Source organism: Melanaphis sacchari, unplaced genomic scaffold, assembly GCF_002803265.2.
Source record: "Melanaphis sacchari strain LSU unplaced genomic scaffold, SCAv2.0 Contig24_pilon_pilon, whole genome shotgun sequence".
Classification (NCBI taxonomy): domain Eukaryota; kingdom Metazoa; phylum Arthropoda; class Insecta; order Hemiptera; family Aphididae; genus Melanaphis; species Melanaphis sacchari.
Window position 1 is genome coordinate 1,253,284 of NW_020271125.1, and position 17,429 is coordinate 1,270,712.

General features: G+C 29.7%; 4 protein-coding genes across 5 annotated transcripts; 3 read left to right on the forward strand and 1 right to left on the reverse strand.

Annotated features, from left to right (window-relative positions):
* Positions 1–46: 46 nt before the first annotated feature.
* On the forward strand, positions 47–1,395 carry LOC112595016 (density-regulated protein homolog). 2 transcript variants are annotated; one of them, XM_025340087.1, is made up of 3 exons: positions 47–190; positions 633–933; positions 1,011–1,395. In XM_025340087.1, exons 2-3 carry the CDS (start codon positions 664–666, stop codon positions 1,263–1,265), a joined length of 525 nt encoding a protein of 174 aa, XP_025195872.1. In that variant the 5' UTR covers positions 47–190; positions 633–663; the 3' UTR covers positions 1,266–1,395. The 2 variants fall into 2 exon arrangements, with proteins under 2 accessions (XP_025195872.1, XP_025195873.1); XM_025340088.1 differs by lacking the exon at positions 47–190 and adding an exon at positions 294–390.
* A 1,262-nt stretch (positions 1,396–2,657) lies between these two features.
* Positions 2,658–8,423, reverse strand: LOC112594976 (WD repeat-containing protein 76-like). Its single transcript, XM_025340029.1, has 12 exons — positions 8,217–8,423; positions 6,582–6,720; positions 5,967–6,059; positions 5,762–5,904; positions 5,240–5,345; positions 4,791–4,927; positions 4,528–4,688; positions 4,352–4,445; positions 4,142–4,280; positions 3,873–4,057; positions 3,575–3,696; positions 2,658–2,862 (listed from the first exon to the last, which is right to left on the reverse strand). The coding sequence occupies exons 2-12, from the start codon at positions 6,710–6,712 to the stop codon at positions 2,698–2,700; spliced, it is 1,476 nt and encodes a 491-aa protein (XP_025195814.1). The 5' UTR covers positions 6,713–6,720; positions 8,217–8,423; the 3' UTR covers positions 2,658–2,697.
* Positions 8,424–8,554: 131 nt separating this feature from the next.
* On the forward strand, positions 8,555–12,635 carry LOC112594949 (splicing factor 3B subunit 2). Its single transcript, XM_025339978.1, has 2 exons — positions 8,555–8,706; positions 10,523–12,635. Exon 2 carries the CDS (start codon positions 10,687–10,689, stop codon positions 12,613–12,615), a length of 1,929 nt encoding a protein of 642 aa, XP_025195763.1. The 5' UTR covers positions 8,555–8,706; positions 10,523–10,686; the 3' UTR covers positions 12,616–12,635.
* A 1,208-nt stretch (positions 12,636–13,843) lies between these two features.
* LOC112594950 (tetratricopeptide repeat protein 9C-like) lies at positions 13,844–16,667 on the forward strand. The gene is made up of 2 exons (XM_025339979.1): positions 13,844–13,984; positions 15,564–16,667. The coding sequence occupies exon 2, from the start codon at positions 15,631–15,633 to the stop codon at positions 16,471–16,473; it is 843 nt and encodes a 280-aa protein (XP_025195764.1). The 5' UTR covers positions 13,844–13,984; positions 15,564–15,630; the 3' UTR covers positions 16,474–16,667.
* The last annotated feature ends 762 nt before the right edge of the window (positions 16,668–17,429 follow it).

Below are 17,429 nucleotides of genomic sequence, written 5' to 3' on the forward strand. Positions count from 1 at the left end.
TTGATTATGATTATTTCAAATTGATAAGATTAAATTAAAATTTTATAACATACAATTATTTTCAACTTAAACCTTAAACCTTATTTTAAATTTTTTAATTTTTAGACTGCGCTCACTAGTCTGTAATTATTCTTCATTTAAATTCATTAGTATCTGTAAATAACTGTACATAAAATATACACCGTTTAAAGTAAGTAGATATTTTTAAAAACTTAATGCTCTATGTATATTATACTATACTATTTACGATTTATATAGTGATAAGGGGGCTAAAATCCTTCAAAACTCTTAAAATTCTTTAAAAAAGAAATATCCAAGTCTATTAACAATTATTATACTCTAAATCTCATTGCTCGCAAAGAAAACGCTAGTGTAAAACCTTTTATTTTGGTAATTTGAAAATTTTTATTGTTTTCAATCTGACTATTGTTGATTGATTGTATTTAATTTTTTTAGTCATTCTTGTATGTAGTTTAAAGTTATTAACAAATTATTAATGCAAGTTATTATTATTTTTAATTTTCTTAACTAAACAAAAAAAAATTAAAAAATATTTTAATAAATTAATTTTTATAAAATAGACATTATTAGACGGCATTAATAATGGATTTTAATATCTATTTGGTTTTTAGGTAACAAAACTATTCTTAAAGAAATATAAACATGGCTGAAGAAGAATTAAATTCCAAACCTTCATATCCTCTAAAAGTGTTATATTGCGGTAACTGTTCACTTCCGCCTGAATATTGTGATTTTTCCTCAGACACTGATCGTTGCCGGGAATGGCTTGAAAAGTATTTACCTGATGAATTTAATAGAATAATGACATCAAGTGGGACTGCTGGAGGTGATGACTCTGATGAGAAAAAACGTCAAAAACGTGGTGGAAAAGGTATGGTAAAATCCAAGAAGAAAGATGATGGTCCCAAACAAGTAAGTAAACAAATTTCAAAATAAGATTTACATTGGCATAAAAATAATTAATTTATATATGTATCAAAATTTTTTAGGTGTGTTTATCCAGAGCACCAAGAGGCAAAAAGAAATCTGTTACTGTTGTAACTGGATTAAGTACATTCAACATTGATTTAAAAGTTGCAGCTAAATTTTTTGGTACAAAATTTGCTTGTGGATCAAGTGTGACAGGCGAGGATGAAATTGTCATACAAGGTGATGTCAAAGATGACTTGTTTGATATAATACCTGAAAAATGGCCTGAAATTGATGAAGATTACATTGAAGACCTTGGAGATCTTAAACGGTGATCACAATAAAGTTTATTTATTTGAATGTGAAACAAACTATTCAGTCATTGAATTTTTGTTTATCTTAAGGCAATATTTCAATCTTTGTTGTCTACTTGGAATATTTAAATATATAAAACAAATATATTGATATGGGATTTATAATATTTCCATTCATTTAATTGTTATATAATTTTTTTTTTATAAACTTTTCCTTCTTTATCTTCCTCAAAAAAAGAAAAATTAGCATTTTACAAATTTGCCAAACACAATTTTATTTATTTACAATTAATGTAAAATTGTGATTATTAATATAATGTTATTATATAATTGAAAATAATAATCTTTAATTAATAATTTCATTAACATAAAATATGTATTGATTCGAAAAATGTAATGAGCTTTTATAAAAAAAGTACCATAATTGATAATTACAAGATTTAGTTAGTAAAATCTTATGTAATAAAATAGTAGTTTTAACTATGGACTAAGATAGAGTAGATATGAAATGATCAGGTAAGTTTTAAAGGCTCTTAAAGTTTAGAAGAGACAGTACCTAGAATGGAAATGTATGAGCTGGCTTCACGTGTTGCCTATATGTATACACCATTTCCATATGAATGCATATACGTGGAGCATAAGACATAATTTTGCCATTTCCTCTAATGATATACATGATATATCTATTATCTCATGATATTTTTAAATGATTCAGTGATAAAGCTATTGTTTCTAGTTCGTTTTATCATGGTCCGTGATTATATATTCATATAAATTCTGTATATTTTGACTGCTCATTGGTATGATATGTCCACATTAATTACAAAACCGATATTGAAAATAATCTTAGGATTAATTCCACTATGGAAATATTAGTCAAAAGATTCAATTGTGTTTAATTTTTTATAGTTTAATATTGTATAATATTGGTTTAGGTTTTTAACACAGAAATATACAACAGTATTTTAAGAACTATGTAAATAATATATTTTTTACTTATATGCTATGAAAAATAATATTTTGCTACATTGCACAAGTGTGTAGAAAATGTTTTAACTAATTTTTGATTTACATTAATCTTTAATACATCAATAAAATACATATTGTACTAGTAAAACAAAAATATGGGTAGTAAAAATTAGGTAGGCTATCATAAAGTTAAAATTTAATGTGCTATGTTTAAACATTATAAATTTACGTGTATTAACACATACAATATAAAAGTACAAACTAAATTTTGACTGTAAAACAATAACTTATTTTATAATTTCTTTTTTTTTCTATTTATTAAACAATTTATTATAAGACAAAACAATTAGAAACATAATATAAATCTTTAATAATTATAGATTTTTATAAAAAATTAAGTATGCTTATAAAAAAAAAAAATAATATCTTTTTGTTAATACAAAGTATAAAAAATCATAACTGAATAATTTAGTAAAACAAACTTTTATAATAGTTGTTCTTTGGTACTAAATATATGTAAACGACCAGATCCATTTCCTCCGACATAAATAGCCTGAGTGGGATGTACTTCTATGACTGGACAATATGTGGTCATATCTGTAGAGATTAGACTGTGCAATACATTTCCAGCAGAATTATAAATTTGTATCTGGAAATACATAAGAAATACATAAATTTTCAATAAAATAATACATTAAATTATATTATTGTAAACTTATAATTATATTAAATATTTTAAAATATTACCAGTATCATTTAAAATTGTATACATATTTTTAATAAGCTTATTATTTTTAAATCAATTTCTTATTAGTATCAGTAACCTATTATAAACAATTGCTTTAATTATAAATCAAACCTGTGTGGTTTAACATATACATAATTTTGATGAAAAAATGCAATTATTCTTAAATAATAAATACAATTGTTTAAATCTTAAATGTTATCACATTAAATAATCTTAACTATAATTTTCTAGAATTTATGTTTATTAGCTACAAATTTTGCCATACAGCTACCACTGTCTAAGAGGAGAAAAATCTCTGCTTATCGGTTATTCTTTAATAAAAAGGATTGAAGTTGCTTATTCTAACATAAATCTTTATATGAATAGATAATACAATTATTTATATCTAATTGTGATGGGTATATATATAACTAATTACTATATTAGGATATGATTTGTTTGCTCTTTTGTTTAATTCTGGAATATATATATACATATATGATTAATCAATATATTTATTCATATATTTCTTTAGTCAACCAATCCCTTTAATTATCAAGTGGAATGTCAATATTATTCTGTTAAAATCTACTTTAATAAATATAACTGAATATTGATTAATAATTAAACATACTCTTTTTGGAGTTATCATTGATCCAATGAAGAATTCATCATCTCTTCCAGGATTCCATTTAGCTTTGAATACTGAAAGCCATCGTCCTGTATGGTTATTATGAGGAATTACGTTGATGGGTTCTAAAAAATATTATTAGAATATTATTTATCATCTTAGTTGGTAAAATCCATTATGGTTATATATTAAAATTGGGTCCAAGCAATTTTTACTTCACGAGGTGCTTCAACACTTATATTAAGAAAATTAATAATTTATTGAAAAGGTTTACTCAAAACCATTAAGATTTTAAACTTACTTGTAGCACTTGAATTTAATGTATTGGTATTAAAGATTCTAATTTTGTCATCATTACATGTAGATACCATCTTAGTACCAGAGTCAGAAAAAAATGCACTAGTCAATGATTTAGGATGCTCAAACTGTAAGATTGGATTAATTGATTTATCAGTCATATTTCTTATGTCCCATAAAGAAACCTCTCTAAAAGCATAATTAATTATTTTTTTAATACATTTAGATGACTTTATTTTAGCAGTTACTATTATAATAGTAATTAATAATTACCCAATTCCAGATGAAGTTAAAAAGTTATGTTTTTTCAAAGGGTGACATTGAACTGTACGCACAGATCTTTCATGGCACCAGGCTGTGTTAATAATTTTATTTGGTGTCCGTGTGTCAATGACATCTACATGACCCGAACCTTAAACATTAAAGTATAATCATAAAAACTTAATATTTTATGAATTACAGCTTACAAGTTTAGCAACATACCACTGCCTATGAGCAGATTTCTTTCAAATTCAGAGTGCCATGTAGAATGATTCATTTTTGATTTATTTTTATTTTTCCAATCTGTCTTATAGATCTATTTATTTAAATAGTATAATTTTAATGAACATAATTAAGAACAAAGATAATCAATTCTTGGGTAAAATAATTTTACTGACAATATCAAAAGTGCGTTTAACAATGTCACCACATCTGACTGATCCATCATGACTAGTTGAAAATAACTTGTATGGATCCCAAGAACAAAATGAAATACAATTAACAGGAGCATCATGTAGTCTATATTCACGCATTTCTGAATTTCTCTTGTTGTATAAGGCTACAAAATTAAATTATTAGTTCAGAGTTAAGACATAGTTATAATAATTTAATTATTATTATATGGATAGAATAAAAAAATTAATTATGTATTTGGTCTTACACAAGTTTCCTTTCAGGTCTCCTGCTGCAACTATTAGAGATGTTTCTGAAGGATGAATAGCAAGAGAGTAAATTCGTTTTTCACAGATTTTTAATGATGGTGTATTCATATCAAGACTTTTTAACACATGAATAAACCTAAGTATAAATAAAATTATGTTAAACACATATATATTTTAAGATAAAAATAGAACTTATTTAAATAATATCTATAATACAGCTTGGAAAATTTTAATCTTTATAGTAAAAAGAACAAAGAAAAAACATTATTTTTGGCTATAAACTTACACTTGATTTATTACTAAACAAAATTAAAATTATTTAATTCGATGTAAAGGAAGCTAACAAAGAAAAATAGTATGATACATCTTCCTAGTTTAACTTTTATTTTTCTAATTTTAGCATTATGGGAAAGAATAAATTATTAATAATTTAGAATTTATTGCATACTTATGACTAGGTAATGTATGAAAATTATTAACAGCTTCTTTGATGGCTAAGTCATCACTCAATTTTTCAACAAAATTTGAGTCTTCTTCTGGCATTGCTATGGTACCTTAAATTAATAAAATAACGTGATAAGTATGTTTTCTTTAGAAGAACACACTATGGTGGTTATAGTGAAATAGAGCACAATTTATTTTTAAAATGTAAATTATAAACAAAATACATAGGTTGAGCATTATCTCATTAGCGTAATAAAGCAATATTTAAATTTTATTTTAAATCATCTTTCGTAAAATGATCTTGTTTAGGGTACAGTTTATTCAAAAACAATTAAGTATTTACTAAAATAGATGTTGTAAGTTAGGTTATTTCAATTGTATTTTTTTTTAAGTTGGATAAAAAGTATAAATGTATCTAATATAACATTCATGCAAAATATATAATTTATAAATAGAAAAAAAAATGATTGGACTATCTATGTGCTGAACAAAAATAATTAGCAGCTTAAAGATATAATTTACTTACTTTGATCTTTAAATGTAGTTGTATAAGAATCATCTTTTTTAGAGATTTCAGAATTGTTAGATTTTAATTCATATTCACCAGGGAGATGATTATCTTGAGGTGCAGGCAAATTAGCTAATCGCAGTGAACGTCTTTCAGGTTTTCTGAAAAAAATCGTATAAATTAGTGAATGAAATAAAAAATTAACAAACCATTATTTACTTACAAGTTTATATTTTTAGGTTTATCTTTTTTAACATATGTCTTTTTTTGTAAGCTACTAGCTAATGTCTTTGCAGCCTGACTTACACCAAGAATACTGAAATATATTATTATACATTATTAAATTTAATAAAAAAAATATAGATGAATAATGTATTAGAACATGTTCAATTGGGTACATAATAATTAGAATTTTAATAACTTAACAACTACTTGTTAGAATTTTGACTAAGATTAACTAAAATTTAAAAAAAACAGTTTAGAATAAAAAATTTGTTATTTAAAAAAAATTTTTTATATATTGCCACATGGCACTCTTTAAAAAGTAAAAATTTAATTATGTGAAAATATTGTATTCAAATATACATAAAAGTTCTAAAAATTAGAATTAGAATTATTTAAATGTATTATTAAAGGAAAAAATTAGTGGTTAACTTAATGAATTAATTTGTGTATATATTTAAAAATTATTTAAGAATTTTAATTCTAGATAACGTATGTTCTATAAAAATTACTATTTTGACTTTACAGTGCGTTTAAAAGTATAATATATATATATGTTTAACTTAATATTTAAATACCAGTTAAAAAATTGTATATTTCAGAAAAAATCACTCACTCTAATATTTCTTCATTTTTTTTCATTCTTTTTTCTCTTTGTTGTTCATATGTCAAATTTTCATCTTCATCATCAGACATATATTCAGTTTCTTCCATTTTTGAAGGTGATGTGTCTTGGATTTTAATCATCTTAAAGGCTTTAATGTTAATTAGTAAATACAAAATAGACTATTAAATTACATATCATATATTGAAATATGGTATAAATTATTTAATTATAATAAAGATCAATAAAATATAAACAGTAGATAAGTAGTTACATTAAGTACTCACTGTTTCACAATTGAAGTGAAATATTTTACCCATGTAGATGGGGAAATGATAATAATCATTAATATACTTATAATCAGGGTTTGGAACTTAGAGCACTAAAAGCACTAAAATATGCGCTTATATATGACCCAATAAACTTAAGAATATGTATTAAAAATGAAAAAAAGCACTTAAAAAATTATTAACAAAAAAGATTAATTTGATATGAATAAAAAAAAAGTTATAATTTTAATACAATTTTTAATCAATTAATTGAAAAAATAAAATAAAATCTTTAAAAATTGGGTTTTGAATATCCTGAAAAAAAATACACTTATATATACTATTAGTAAATATTTACTAAAAATTCTCAATAAAACATTAAACTTTGTGATTATATTGAACTATTAAGTGTTTTTGAAAGTCTTTGAACAGGCTCTTCTATTATCAGCTAGAATACACTTTCATGCCAAAAATGAATGTTCTACATTGACAGAAGTAATGGGAGCATATTTAAAAAATACTAGATCATAAGTACGCATATCAGACTTTTTCAATTCACCATCTCAGATAACTATATGGTTTTCGATTTGTTAAGTACTTATTTATAAATTATGTTCATGTGTAAAATTGTTGGCACAGATATCTACACAAATAGTATTTCTACATTCAAAACAAATTTTTGTAATTAATTGTTCAATATTTTAATTAATATATTTTAAATCAATTGATAATAATCGTTAAATATACGTCAGTATACCTAACTAAATAAAAAAAAAAAACATGTGCAAAAATCCTCAAAATATGTGAAAATATACAAAATTAAATTATCATATTTCAAATTTATGTACCTACTATAAAAAATTTTTGTACATCACCCTGCTTTATTTTACATCACCTATAATGGATATGCAAATGCTATAAGTCCCAAACCCTACTTATAATATATGATTTAACAGTTACATCTAAAAATGCAGCACTCAGTTAACAGTAGTAGATCATAAGTTGTTTGACCTTAGACAAACAGAATCCTACTCAACTAGTCAACTGTATGTCTGTAGCCCACTTATCTATAAGTAGAGATTAGGAAAAAAATTAGAATTGAAACACTTTCATAGAAAAATATTAACAGTAAGAATGAGCATCTTACTTATATAGACTTACATACAAATATTTATTAATCATTAGTTAAAATTGCAATACTTTAAAGATTTATCATTCATTAGTTTATTTATCTAATGAGCAATAAAGCAAAGTAACTGAAGAAAAAAATGCCCCTAGTTAGTAGATGATAGTTTGGTGTTTAGTAATTAGTATAGAGTAAATTTGTTAAATAATAAATATTTAAAGATTTAAGTATGATGAAGTAACTTTAACTTACTATAGACTATTCAGACACAACTTTATCATGAATTAAAGCTTAAGCGACTACACGACTAACGAAATAGAATTTCTTCTTTAATCCTGGATATAAACTGTTACTGAATAAGACAATGAATTCTAATTTCTGAATTTTTGATTACGAGTTATTCTGGTCTTACAAACAAAAACAATTAACTGAAAACTGAATAGTGAATTTCAAAAGATCCATTACCAATTTACAAATAAAATAAAATTAACCTATAATATTATTAAAAAATGGCGCGAAAATTTACAACCTCCCAGTTATCCACACGGCGTCTATTTTGTTATCTGTTCAATGTTTATCATCAACGAGACATAAGTAATAACAAGGTAAAGACCGACTTAACTTGACTTAACCCTGTGGTTGTGTTGTATACCCGGTGTGTTGTTCTGTACTTTTATTATTTCTCTTTCCGTGAGTTTGAAAAAAGTTCGTCTTCAAAGTTCGAATGGAACCTAATAAAATGGTATGTTGCTCATAATTTTATGGTAGGGATAGTGTTCTGATTTTAATTCGAATTGTGTGCTAAACGTTAAAATACTATTATGTAGAAGCTGAAACTTAAATTTAGTTCACTAAATGATTATCATGCATTATCTATCCTTATATGTGTAAATGTTATTGTCATTTGCTATGTAAATAATGAACTCCAAAATAACACGTAAACTATACTTATAAATTACTGTAATTAAACCATTTTTTTGATTTTGTAATTTGTAATCATGGGTAATGAACCTTATTTAGTAAATGACCTTATTCCAATTAAATTTGCTAACATAAAATAATAGGTATATATATTTTTTTGATCATTTACCAAACCTATTTAACCTGTTTTTATACATATATGTAATTTAATTGTACTTACTATTCAATTTTTAGTTCTTACTTGGTATTGTACTCCTACTGTTTGAGTGTTGGTAGTATTTTATCTGAAAATGCAATATTTACGAACATTATTTCTTTATATCTTGATATTTTACTTGCCGTATGTCAAATGCAATATATTCATAGAAAAGTGGTTAAATTTATACCTATTTCATTGTATTATTATAAATTTAATGTTCTATCTAGAATATGAATGATTAGTAAATTAAATTAATATTCATAATGTTGGCTTATCTTTATATTGTATGTGTAGTTTCAAGTATGAAGTACATATATTAAAATTATTTTCTTATGAGTTACTGTAGGTAATGTTTAATATTATCTTTTAATTTTTACATCCAAAAATATTGTTTAAACAAATAAAATGACAATTTAAGGATTCTTAATAATTTGTATTTATTTATTTTTTATACTTATGAAATATCAATTATTAACTGTGCTATTTTTAATTGTTAGTAATATATTATTATCTATTTACATTTATTTGAAAGTTTTGTTACGGTACATCTATAAAAAATGTTTTGAGTACAACTGCTTAATGATAATGAAGAAGAATCTAATTGTATACGTTATGAATAGAGTGTGGATTTATATGCATTAAAAACCAACCAAATATGCGCTAAACTTTTTAAATATGTATAAGTATATGCACAAAAATAAAAAAATAATTTTTTGAATAGTAAAATAATGTCAATGTTCAATCATGGCTGTATTCGATATTTTCTTATCTCGGTGTACATGTTTTATTTCCCTGATTATAGATTTAAGGTTATATTTAGAAAAACAATTTATACCTATTAATTTATTTTTATGTTAATCGAAACTGTAAAAATATAATATTTTTTTTGTATATTATAATAGACTGTAGTGGTGTATATTTTAAAAATGTCTTAAAAACATCAAAATATGCAATTAAGATTGTAAAATAAGCTCTTAAAATAGAAATATGTTTTAAAACATTATGTCATGAAACAAATTTTGTACTCACTTAGCATATCATACTATCAATCAGAATAAATATGCAAATGCATATAAATCCACGCTTTAATTATGAATATGGTTATTAGTTAATAGTTACATCTTAAACTGTATACAAAACATAAATATCAGGTTCTTATTTTTATGAATAGCTTGTATAATTAATTATAAATTATATAATCTGTAACTGATAGCTAATTTTTATTATGTCTTGCATGTATTACATTTCATATTATTTTATTTTCTACTCGATTTTCTAGATGTTGTAATGGTTAATTTAATCAATTTAAACAATTTATCGCCAATTAAAATATCAGTTGCTGTTAGCTTTCATCTATTATAATTACTTTTAAAATTATATTTAACAAACATAATATGTGCATATAATTTATATTTAATAATTAAATTTATGTTTCTAGGTCTAAAAGTGGTGATTACTGGTGAAAATTATGCTCCATTTTTAAGAAACATAAAATTTCTGTATTTGGATTTCAATTCATTCAGCAGTTTTCAAAAAATATTCACAACCGTAAGCTTATTTTATAATTAAAATATCTGTTCAAATTTCTTGTGTGGTTCAATTATGTACGAACCGGAAGGTGTTTTCGAAGATGATGGACTAATTCCACCTGGTGAAGATGTAGCTCTTCCCCCAGCCCTTGAACAAGCTTTGAACTATATTCAAACAACAGAATATTCACATGATGACAACACTGAAGTTGTACAGTCTAAAACTGAAGATGTCGAGGAAGATGATGATGATGATGATGATGATGACGAAGAAGAACAAGTAGTTAAAATGTCTACCAAAGATCGTAAAGTAGCTAAAAGAAGGAAGAAAAAGTATAAAAAGAAAAAGAAGAAACAATTAAAAAATGAGCAAAAAGTAAAAGAAACATCATCTTCAGACAAAGAGAACAAGGTTGAAAAATTAGATATTGAGGTCGAATACATACAAGAAACTTTAAGTGTTTTCAACCTTGTACCTATGTATAGGCAATATGCTAAAGTATTTGAAAATTTTAAAATTCCTGAACCAGAGCAAAAATCATCTGATCAAGATGGTGGTCAAGAAGCTACATTACCCAGTTTAGATTTAAAGAAAGTACCTAAGCTTCCTGAACAAGAAGATGATGATGATGGCAAAGATAAAGATGGAGAAAATCAACCGAAGGGTCCTGATAAGTTGTCAAGAAGGCAATTTAAAAAAGTTACTCGTTTAAGTGTAGCTGAATTAAAGCAACTAGTTTCTAGGCCAGATGTTGTAGAAATGCATGATGTAACTGCCAGAGATCCACATCTCTTAATCCAGTTAAAAGCACATCGTAACACAGTACCTGTACCTCGTCATTGGTGCTTCAAGCGTAAGTATTTACAGGGTAAACGAGGTATTGAAAAGCCACCGTTTGATTTACCTGATTTTATTAAACGTACTGGTATCATGGAAATGAGAGCTGCTCATCAAGAAAAAGAAGATGAAAAATCATTAAAAAACAAAATGAGAGAAAGAGTTAGACCCAAAATGGGTAAGATAGATATTGATTACAAAAAATTACATGACGCATTTTTCAAATTACAAACTAAACCAAGATTATCTCTCCATGGTGATTTGTATTATGAAGGCAAAGAATATGAGACTAAGCTTAGAGAAAAGAAACCTGGTGATTTGAGTGCTGAATTACGCACTGCATTAGGTATGCCAGTTGGTCATAATGCTCACAAAGTCCCTCCACCATGGCTTATCGCTATGCAACGTTATGGCCCACCACCATCTTATCCAGCTCTTAAAATTCCTGGTCTTAATGCTCCCATTCCTGAAGGATGTTCTTTCGGTTACCATGCTGGTGGTTGGGGTAAACCTCCTGTAGACGAACGTGGTCGACCTCTTTATGGAAATGTGTTTGGTACACCATCTGATTATGATGAATCCCATGTAGCTGAAGAGCAAATTGATAAATCTATGTGGGGAGAACCAGATTCAGAATCAGATGCAGAAGAAAGTGAAGAAGAGGAAGAGGAAGAAGAAGTAAAAGAAACTGAAGAAGTTGCAATTGATGCTAGTGGTATTGCCACACCAGTTGCCGAAGGCCTAGCAACACCATCAGGAATTATGTCTGGATTACCAAGTGGTTATGAAACACCAGAATATATTGAATTAAGAAAACGAAAGATTGAATCTGAAATGGAAAGTAGTGAACAACAACCTCTGTACCATGTTTTACCTGAGAAGAAGGTTGACACTGTTCGTGGCTCTATGATGGCATCTACACACATGTATGACATACCAACTGCAGCAACAAATAAACCTGGTGAAGTTGAAGTTAGTTTAGATCCATCTGAATTGGAATTAGCTGGAGATGTTGAAGCCATGGCAGCTAGATATGAGCAAAGAATGAAGGATCAACAGGGCGGGGAAGATGATGGCACCGAAACTGAAAAGAAAAAAGGACAGAAACGAAAAGCTGCTCAAGAAGCAAAAACAAGCAAAAAATACAAAGATTTCAAATTTTAAACAAATAAGATTAAAAACCTTGTGCATTTTAGAAAATATTAAAACATTGTTTATAAATCATATAACTCTTTGTATATTCAACTATTTATAATCACTATAAAGTCTAAACATTATGTTATCATTGAATATAATTGGTATAAAGTTTGTACTGAATTTAAAATTGAATCCACTTAATAAAAATAATGTTTAAAACTACATGATCAATATTGAATTATAGTTTCAAACTCGTTCATAAAAATTAATTCAAAAACCATTTTAATTCCATGTGTGTAATAAATAAATTATACTTGTGAATAATTGACACAACGAAAGTATTATAGGTGTGTATTTATGTAGAATAATAAATAATTACGCGGAGAAAACTGCTCTAAAACAGTTGTTATTATTTATTACACGAGAGTAGAACCTATAGTGAACTATCGAGTTAATGTGGCTTAATTCTATTTATATTCTATTTTCTTTCAAGATTTTATTATTTGAATACATTTAAAGTGTTTAAACACCTACATTTTACTGATGTAGTGGCATTTAAAGATATTCAATGTGTTTTAAGGTTAACTGTGACCAGTGTGAAATAAGCAATAAATGTACGACTGCGTTGTGTTTTGTTTATTTTCAGGTTTTGACTCTGTATACGCTTTGGTGATAACGCTGGAGTATTTTACGATCCATTCTATCGGACAGAAGATGCATTTGATGTAACGTTTCAGACAAAGCATTTAGGCAAGAACACAACTCAATATTATTAGTTTATTATTATGTTGACTGTTGAATCTCGTTCAGTTACGTGTATCAGTACTTAGCGTTCGTGTCGTTATTTTCGGTACAGTATAATCACATATACAACTATAGTCACTAGGTCGAATAGTTTACTTAGAAATATAGTTCGAGAGTTGAGGACTGAGTTCAAATCGATTATTGAACGGCAATCGCCTCGCTCTCTTTTTATTCCTCACACACACATATAAACATCGATAGAATAAGGTTGGCGTGTAGTCGCCACTTGACAGTTCTTGTTTCCGAGCGCAGACAATAAAGTAACTTATAAGTGAGTTATAGGTAACCGACAGTGATGGCTATTTTGTAGGTCTGGTTCCTCTTGACGCGCTTATTGCTCAACCCGATCCGTGCATTCCCTCGGACGGAGGCGATCGACGTTACCTGCAGGAGCTGAACCCGAAATTTATCGACGACTTGGCATTCGTTTCGTTTTGTCGTGTAGGTACGTAGCGCTTCAATCATGTCTACAGTTGTTTAAGCTCAAACTTTCGACGTCGTCGGCTGATATAAAAAAAACCTCCACCGTCTTCTCCAAATCATCCTATAGTTTCGATCGCCATCGTTTCACAGTCGTTTACACGTGTAGTAGGTACGTATCGCATTTCACAAATAGGTAACTGCGAATGACATGAATCCCGTCAACCCTTGCTGATTGCTGTACTTTTATTTTCGAGTCATTTATTTACTCGTTGCTGTTGAAGCTCTAGTGATTGCTTATAGAGATTCTCAGGGAGAGCCTGCAAACTCCTTTGAACTCACTCGTGTATCCAGACCTCCAAATAATTCATGACTTGTATCCGTACATCACATATACACTGAATGACTATTTTATCGATAAACACTTGTTTCAAAAATGTCTATTGTTTATGAAAAACAAAGTTTTCGAAAAATTTTTTACCTTTTATTGTTTGTTTTTAAGGTTTTTACTTTTTTGATCGACAACTTAAATGTTAAAATTTCTATTCGAAAGTAGAATATTTTTCGGAGTCTTACTTTAATGTATACAAATCGAAATTTAAAAAAATGTTATAAGTGTAGATGAGATGAGTGGAGTAGTGAAGAGGTATTCCTCAAACTTTTGGTCTCTAATTACATCCATCTACACTTTAAGTACCTATAGAGTTATAATTAATTAACTACCTATGTGCCGGAATTACATTTTTATAAATCGAAATACTCCGAACAACACTCTACTTTGGAATAAGCAGTATGTTTTTTCTTGCATGGATGGGAGATAAGCAGCTCAGTGCTCTTTACTGATAAGCAGATAGTAATTCGTTTTTAATATGTATCTAATAAATGATATCGTCACAATTCCACTTATGTTCAGCGGCTCTCAATCGATATATTATAGGTAATTAAACCGGCCCGGTGTGCTACTATATGCCAGTATTGCACCAATGCACCCTACTTACGTGCAGAGGAAATCAACCGTGGTATTTTTATTTATTAAGGTAATATGAATAATATGATAATTATATACTATTATACAAAAAAAAAAAATGGTTCAATTGGGTCGATTGTACAATGTTGTATGTTATTTTTTTATCATTCTATTAAAAAAAACTAATGAGAGGGTACTTACATCATTCTTGCATACGGTGGTATAACAATAGGTTAGGTATATATTACTACTCAATGACTTAGATATCACATCATCTTAAAATAAATGGTAATAACTACATTAGGATATGAAATAAGTGTAGAAATACACAGCGTATAAAGGTAATACACGAGATTGTCAATTGCTGTCGTATTAACTTACGTAAGATTATTAAGGTTTGAAGATTTTTTATTTTTATTTATTTTCCCTTTAAAATATTATCTATCCTATCGTATATTACTCGAGTCTTCTTACGGGCGTTTAAATAGGCAATTAGCTGAACCGGAAAAAGTACGTGATCGCGAGTTCGTACAAGAATGCTATAAAAAAAGCATTTTTAGTTTTCTCCGAACTTTTTGATTTTACGGTCATTTTTCCCAATTTTTCTTTCCGCTAAAACCTTATTCGGATTATTACGTAATTTTTTTTTTTTAAACGAGTCCAATCGCGGTCCTTCGGTTTTCAAGTTTTGCACTTATGCCGACGAACAGCATTTCATTAATTTTTAATTTTATCGGTAGTCGATAAAATAAGCAATTAAATATTAACCGTGCGGGTTTTGCAGGGACTGCGTGAATATCCTTTAGGCTCGGATCCTGCCCGAGGCCATCGGCCGAACAGCGACTGCGGAGATGAACAGGATTCCCGTTTGCGAGGTGATCGACCAGCGTCCGTTGGCCGACGACGAGTCGCCGCCGCCGTCTTCCGTATTCCGGCCGCTGACCGGCGACGAGTGTTCCGTGACGCTAACGGACGTACGGCTGCAGACGCCGTCGGCCGACAGCGGCCTGTCCGCGTGGTTCCGCGGTGACGGCGTGGACAGCGATCTGGCGTTTGTGCTCGGCGAAGCGGACTGCACGGTGGACAGGGGCCTGGAGGCGGTGGTGGCCGGCATGCGGCCGGGCGAGCTCCGGGAGTTTTGCGTGGGCGACGGGCGCGGCGGTCGCGTCACCGGCCGCGTCCGGCTGACGGCCGTGCGGAAGGGAACCGGCGGCGCGAGCTGGCGCGGCGACGACAGGCTGAAACTGGCCGAAGCGGCCCGGCAGAAGGACGCGGGCAACCGGCTGTACGGACAGGGCCGGTTCGCGGACGCGTTCCACCGGTTCAACCGGGCGGCCAGGGCCGTGCTGTTCGTCCGGGACGTGGACGCCGCGCGCCCCGACTGGGACGCCATGTACGTGGCCGTGTGCAACAACATGGCCGCCTGCCAGCTGCAGCTGGGCAACTACGAACACGCCCGCCAGCTGTCCGGCAAGGCGCTGTCCGTGGACCCGAGCAACGTCAAGGCCCTGGTGCGCCGGTGCCGGGCGTCCGCCGAGCTCCGCATGTTCGACGGCGCCCTGGTCGACGCGGTTCGCGCGCTGGACATCGACCCCGGCAACGCGGTGGCCGAGCGGTACCGGGACGTGGCCGCGCGCGGCGTGGACGCCCAGAACGCCCGTTACGGCGACATGGTTAAGAGGATGTTCGCCTGAGGCGGGCGCCGTTACCGGTCGCGCGCACGACAATAATATCGTTGTGACGGCGATAACGCCGCGCACGACTGTAATAATATAATAATTATAGTAATAATAATAATAATAATAATAATAATGTATTGTACGACGTGCGATTGACAAACGTGCTGTGTGCACATAATAATAAACGTAACGTTGCCCGTACGACGCACTGGTTTTTTCGTTTATTGCTGTTAACTTGAGCACGAGTTGATTTCCCGGGTCGTTTTATATTTTTTTTCGATATTCATTCCCATATTTATCCCATTGCTCCTGAATACCTCTTTATGACCCTGGAATCAACTCACTTACACCGATTCAGACACCTAAATGTCAATAATTGTAACGCCGTGTGCACTTGCTGGTGCAGTTTGTAACACGACTCGCGAGGTGTAGGTATGGGAAATTCAGGTATAATACCGGAAGCGGGAAGGTTATATATTGTATAAATAATTATTATTATATGGTAAAAAATAAATGACCTCACCTACCTGACAAAGACGTCTCTTTGAGGTAGTAATACAATATTAAGATTAATAATAATAATAAAGACAAGACTGATGATACAGTAATAAGTAAACAATATATAAAATGATTACTTAAGTAAATACAAATAATAATATAATGAACGATACCGCTGGTCACATTAATTGACAGTGGAGAATGGTGACAAAAACCAGATTGCCCAATATAAATTATATTAGCAAATGTCACTTTTGGCGGCGACGACGGTCATTGAACTCTGCCAGCATTTATATAATATTATAATTAGAGTGCGGATTTCTATGCAATTGCATATTTTTTTTCCTTTTAATATTTTTGGATTTTTGTCAGTTATCTCCACGAATCATCATAATTTGAAGCTAATGGTGAAATCTTTTTTTGCATATTTCTGCATATTTAAAGGTTATTGCATATTTTTGCATATTTTGGCA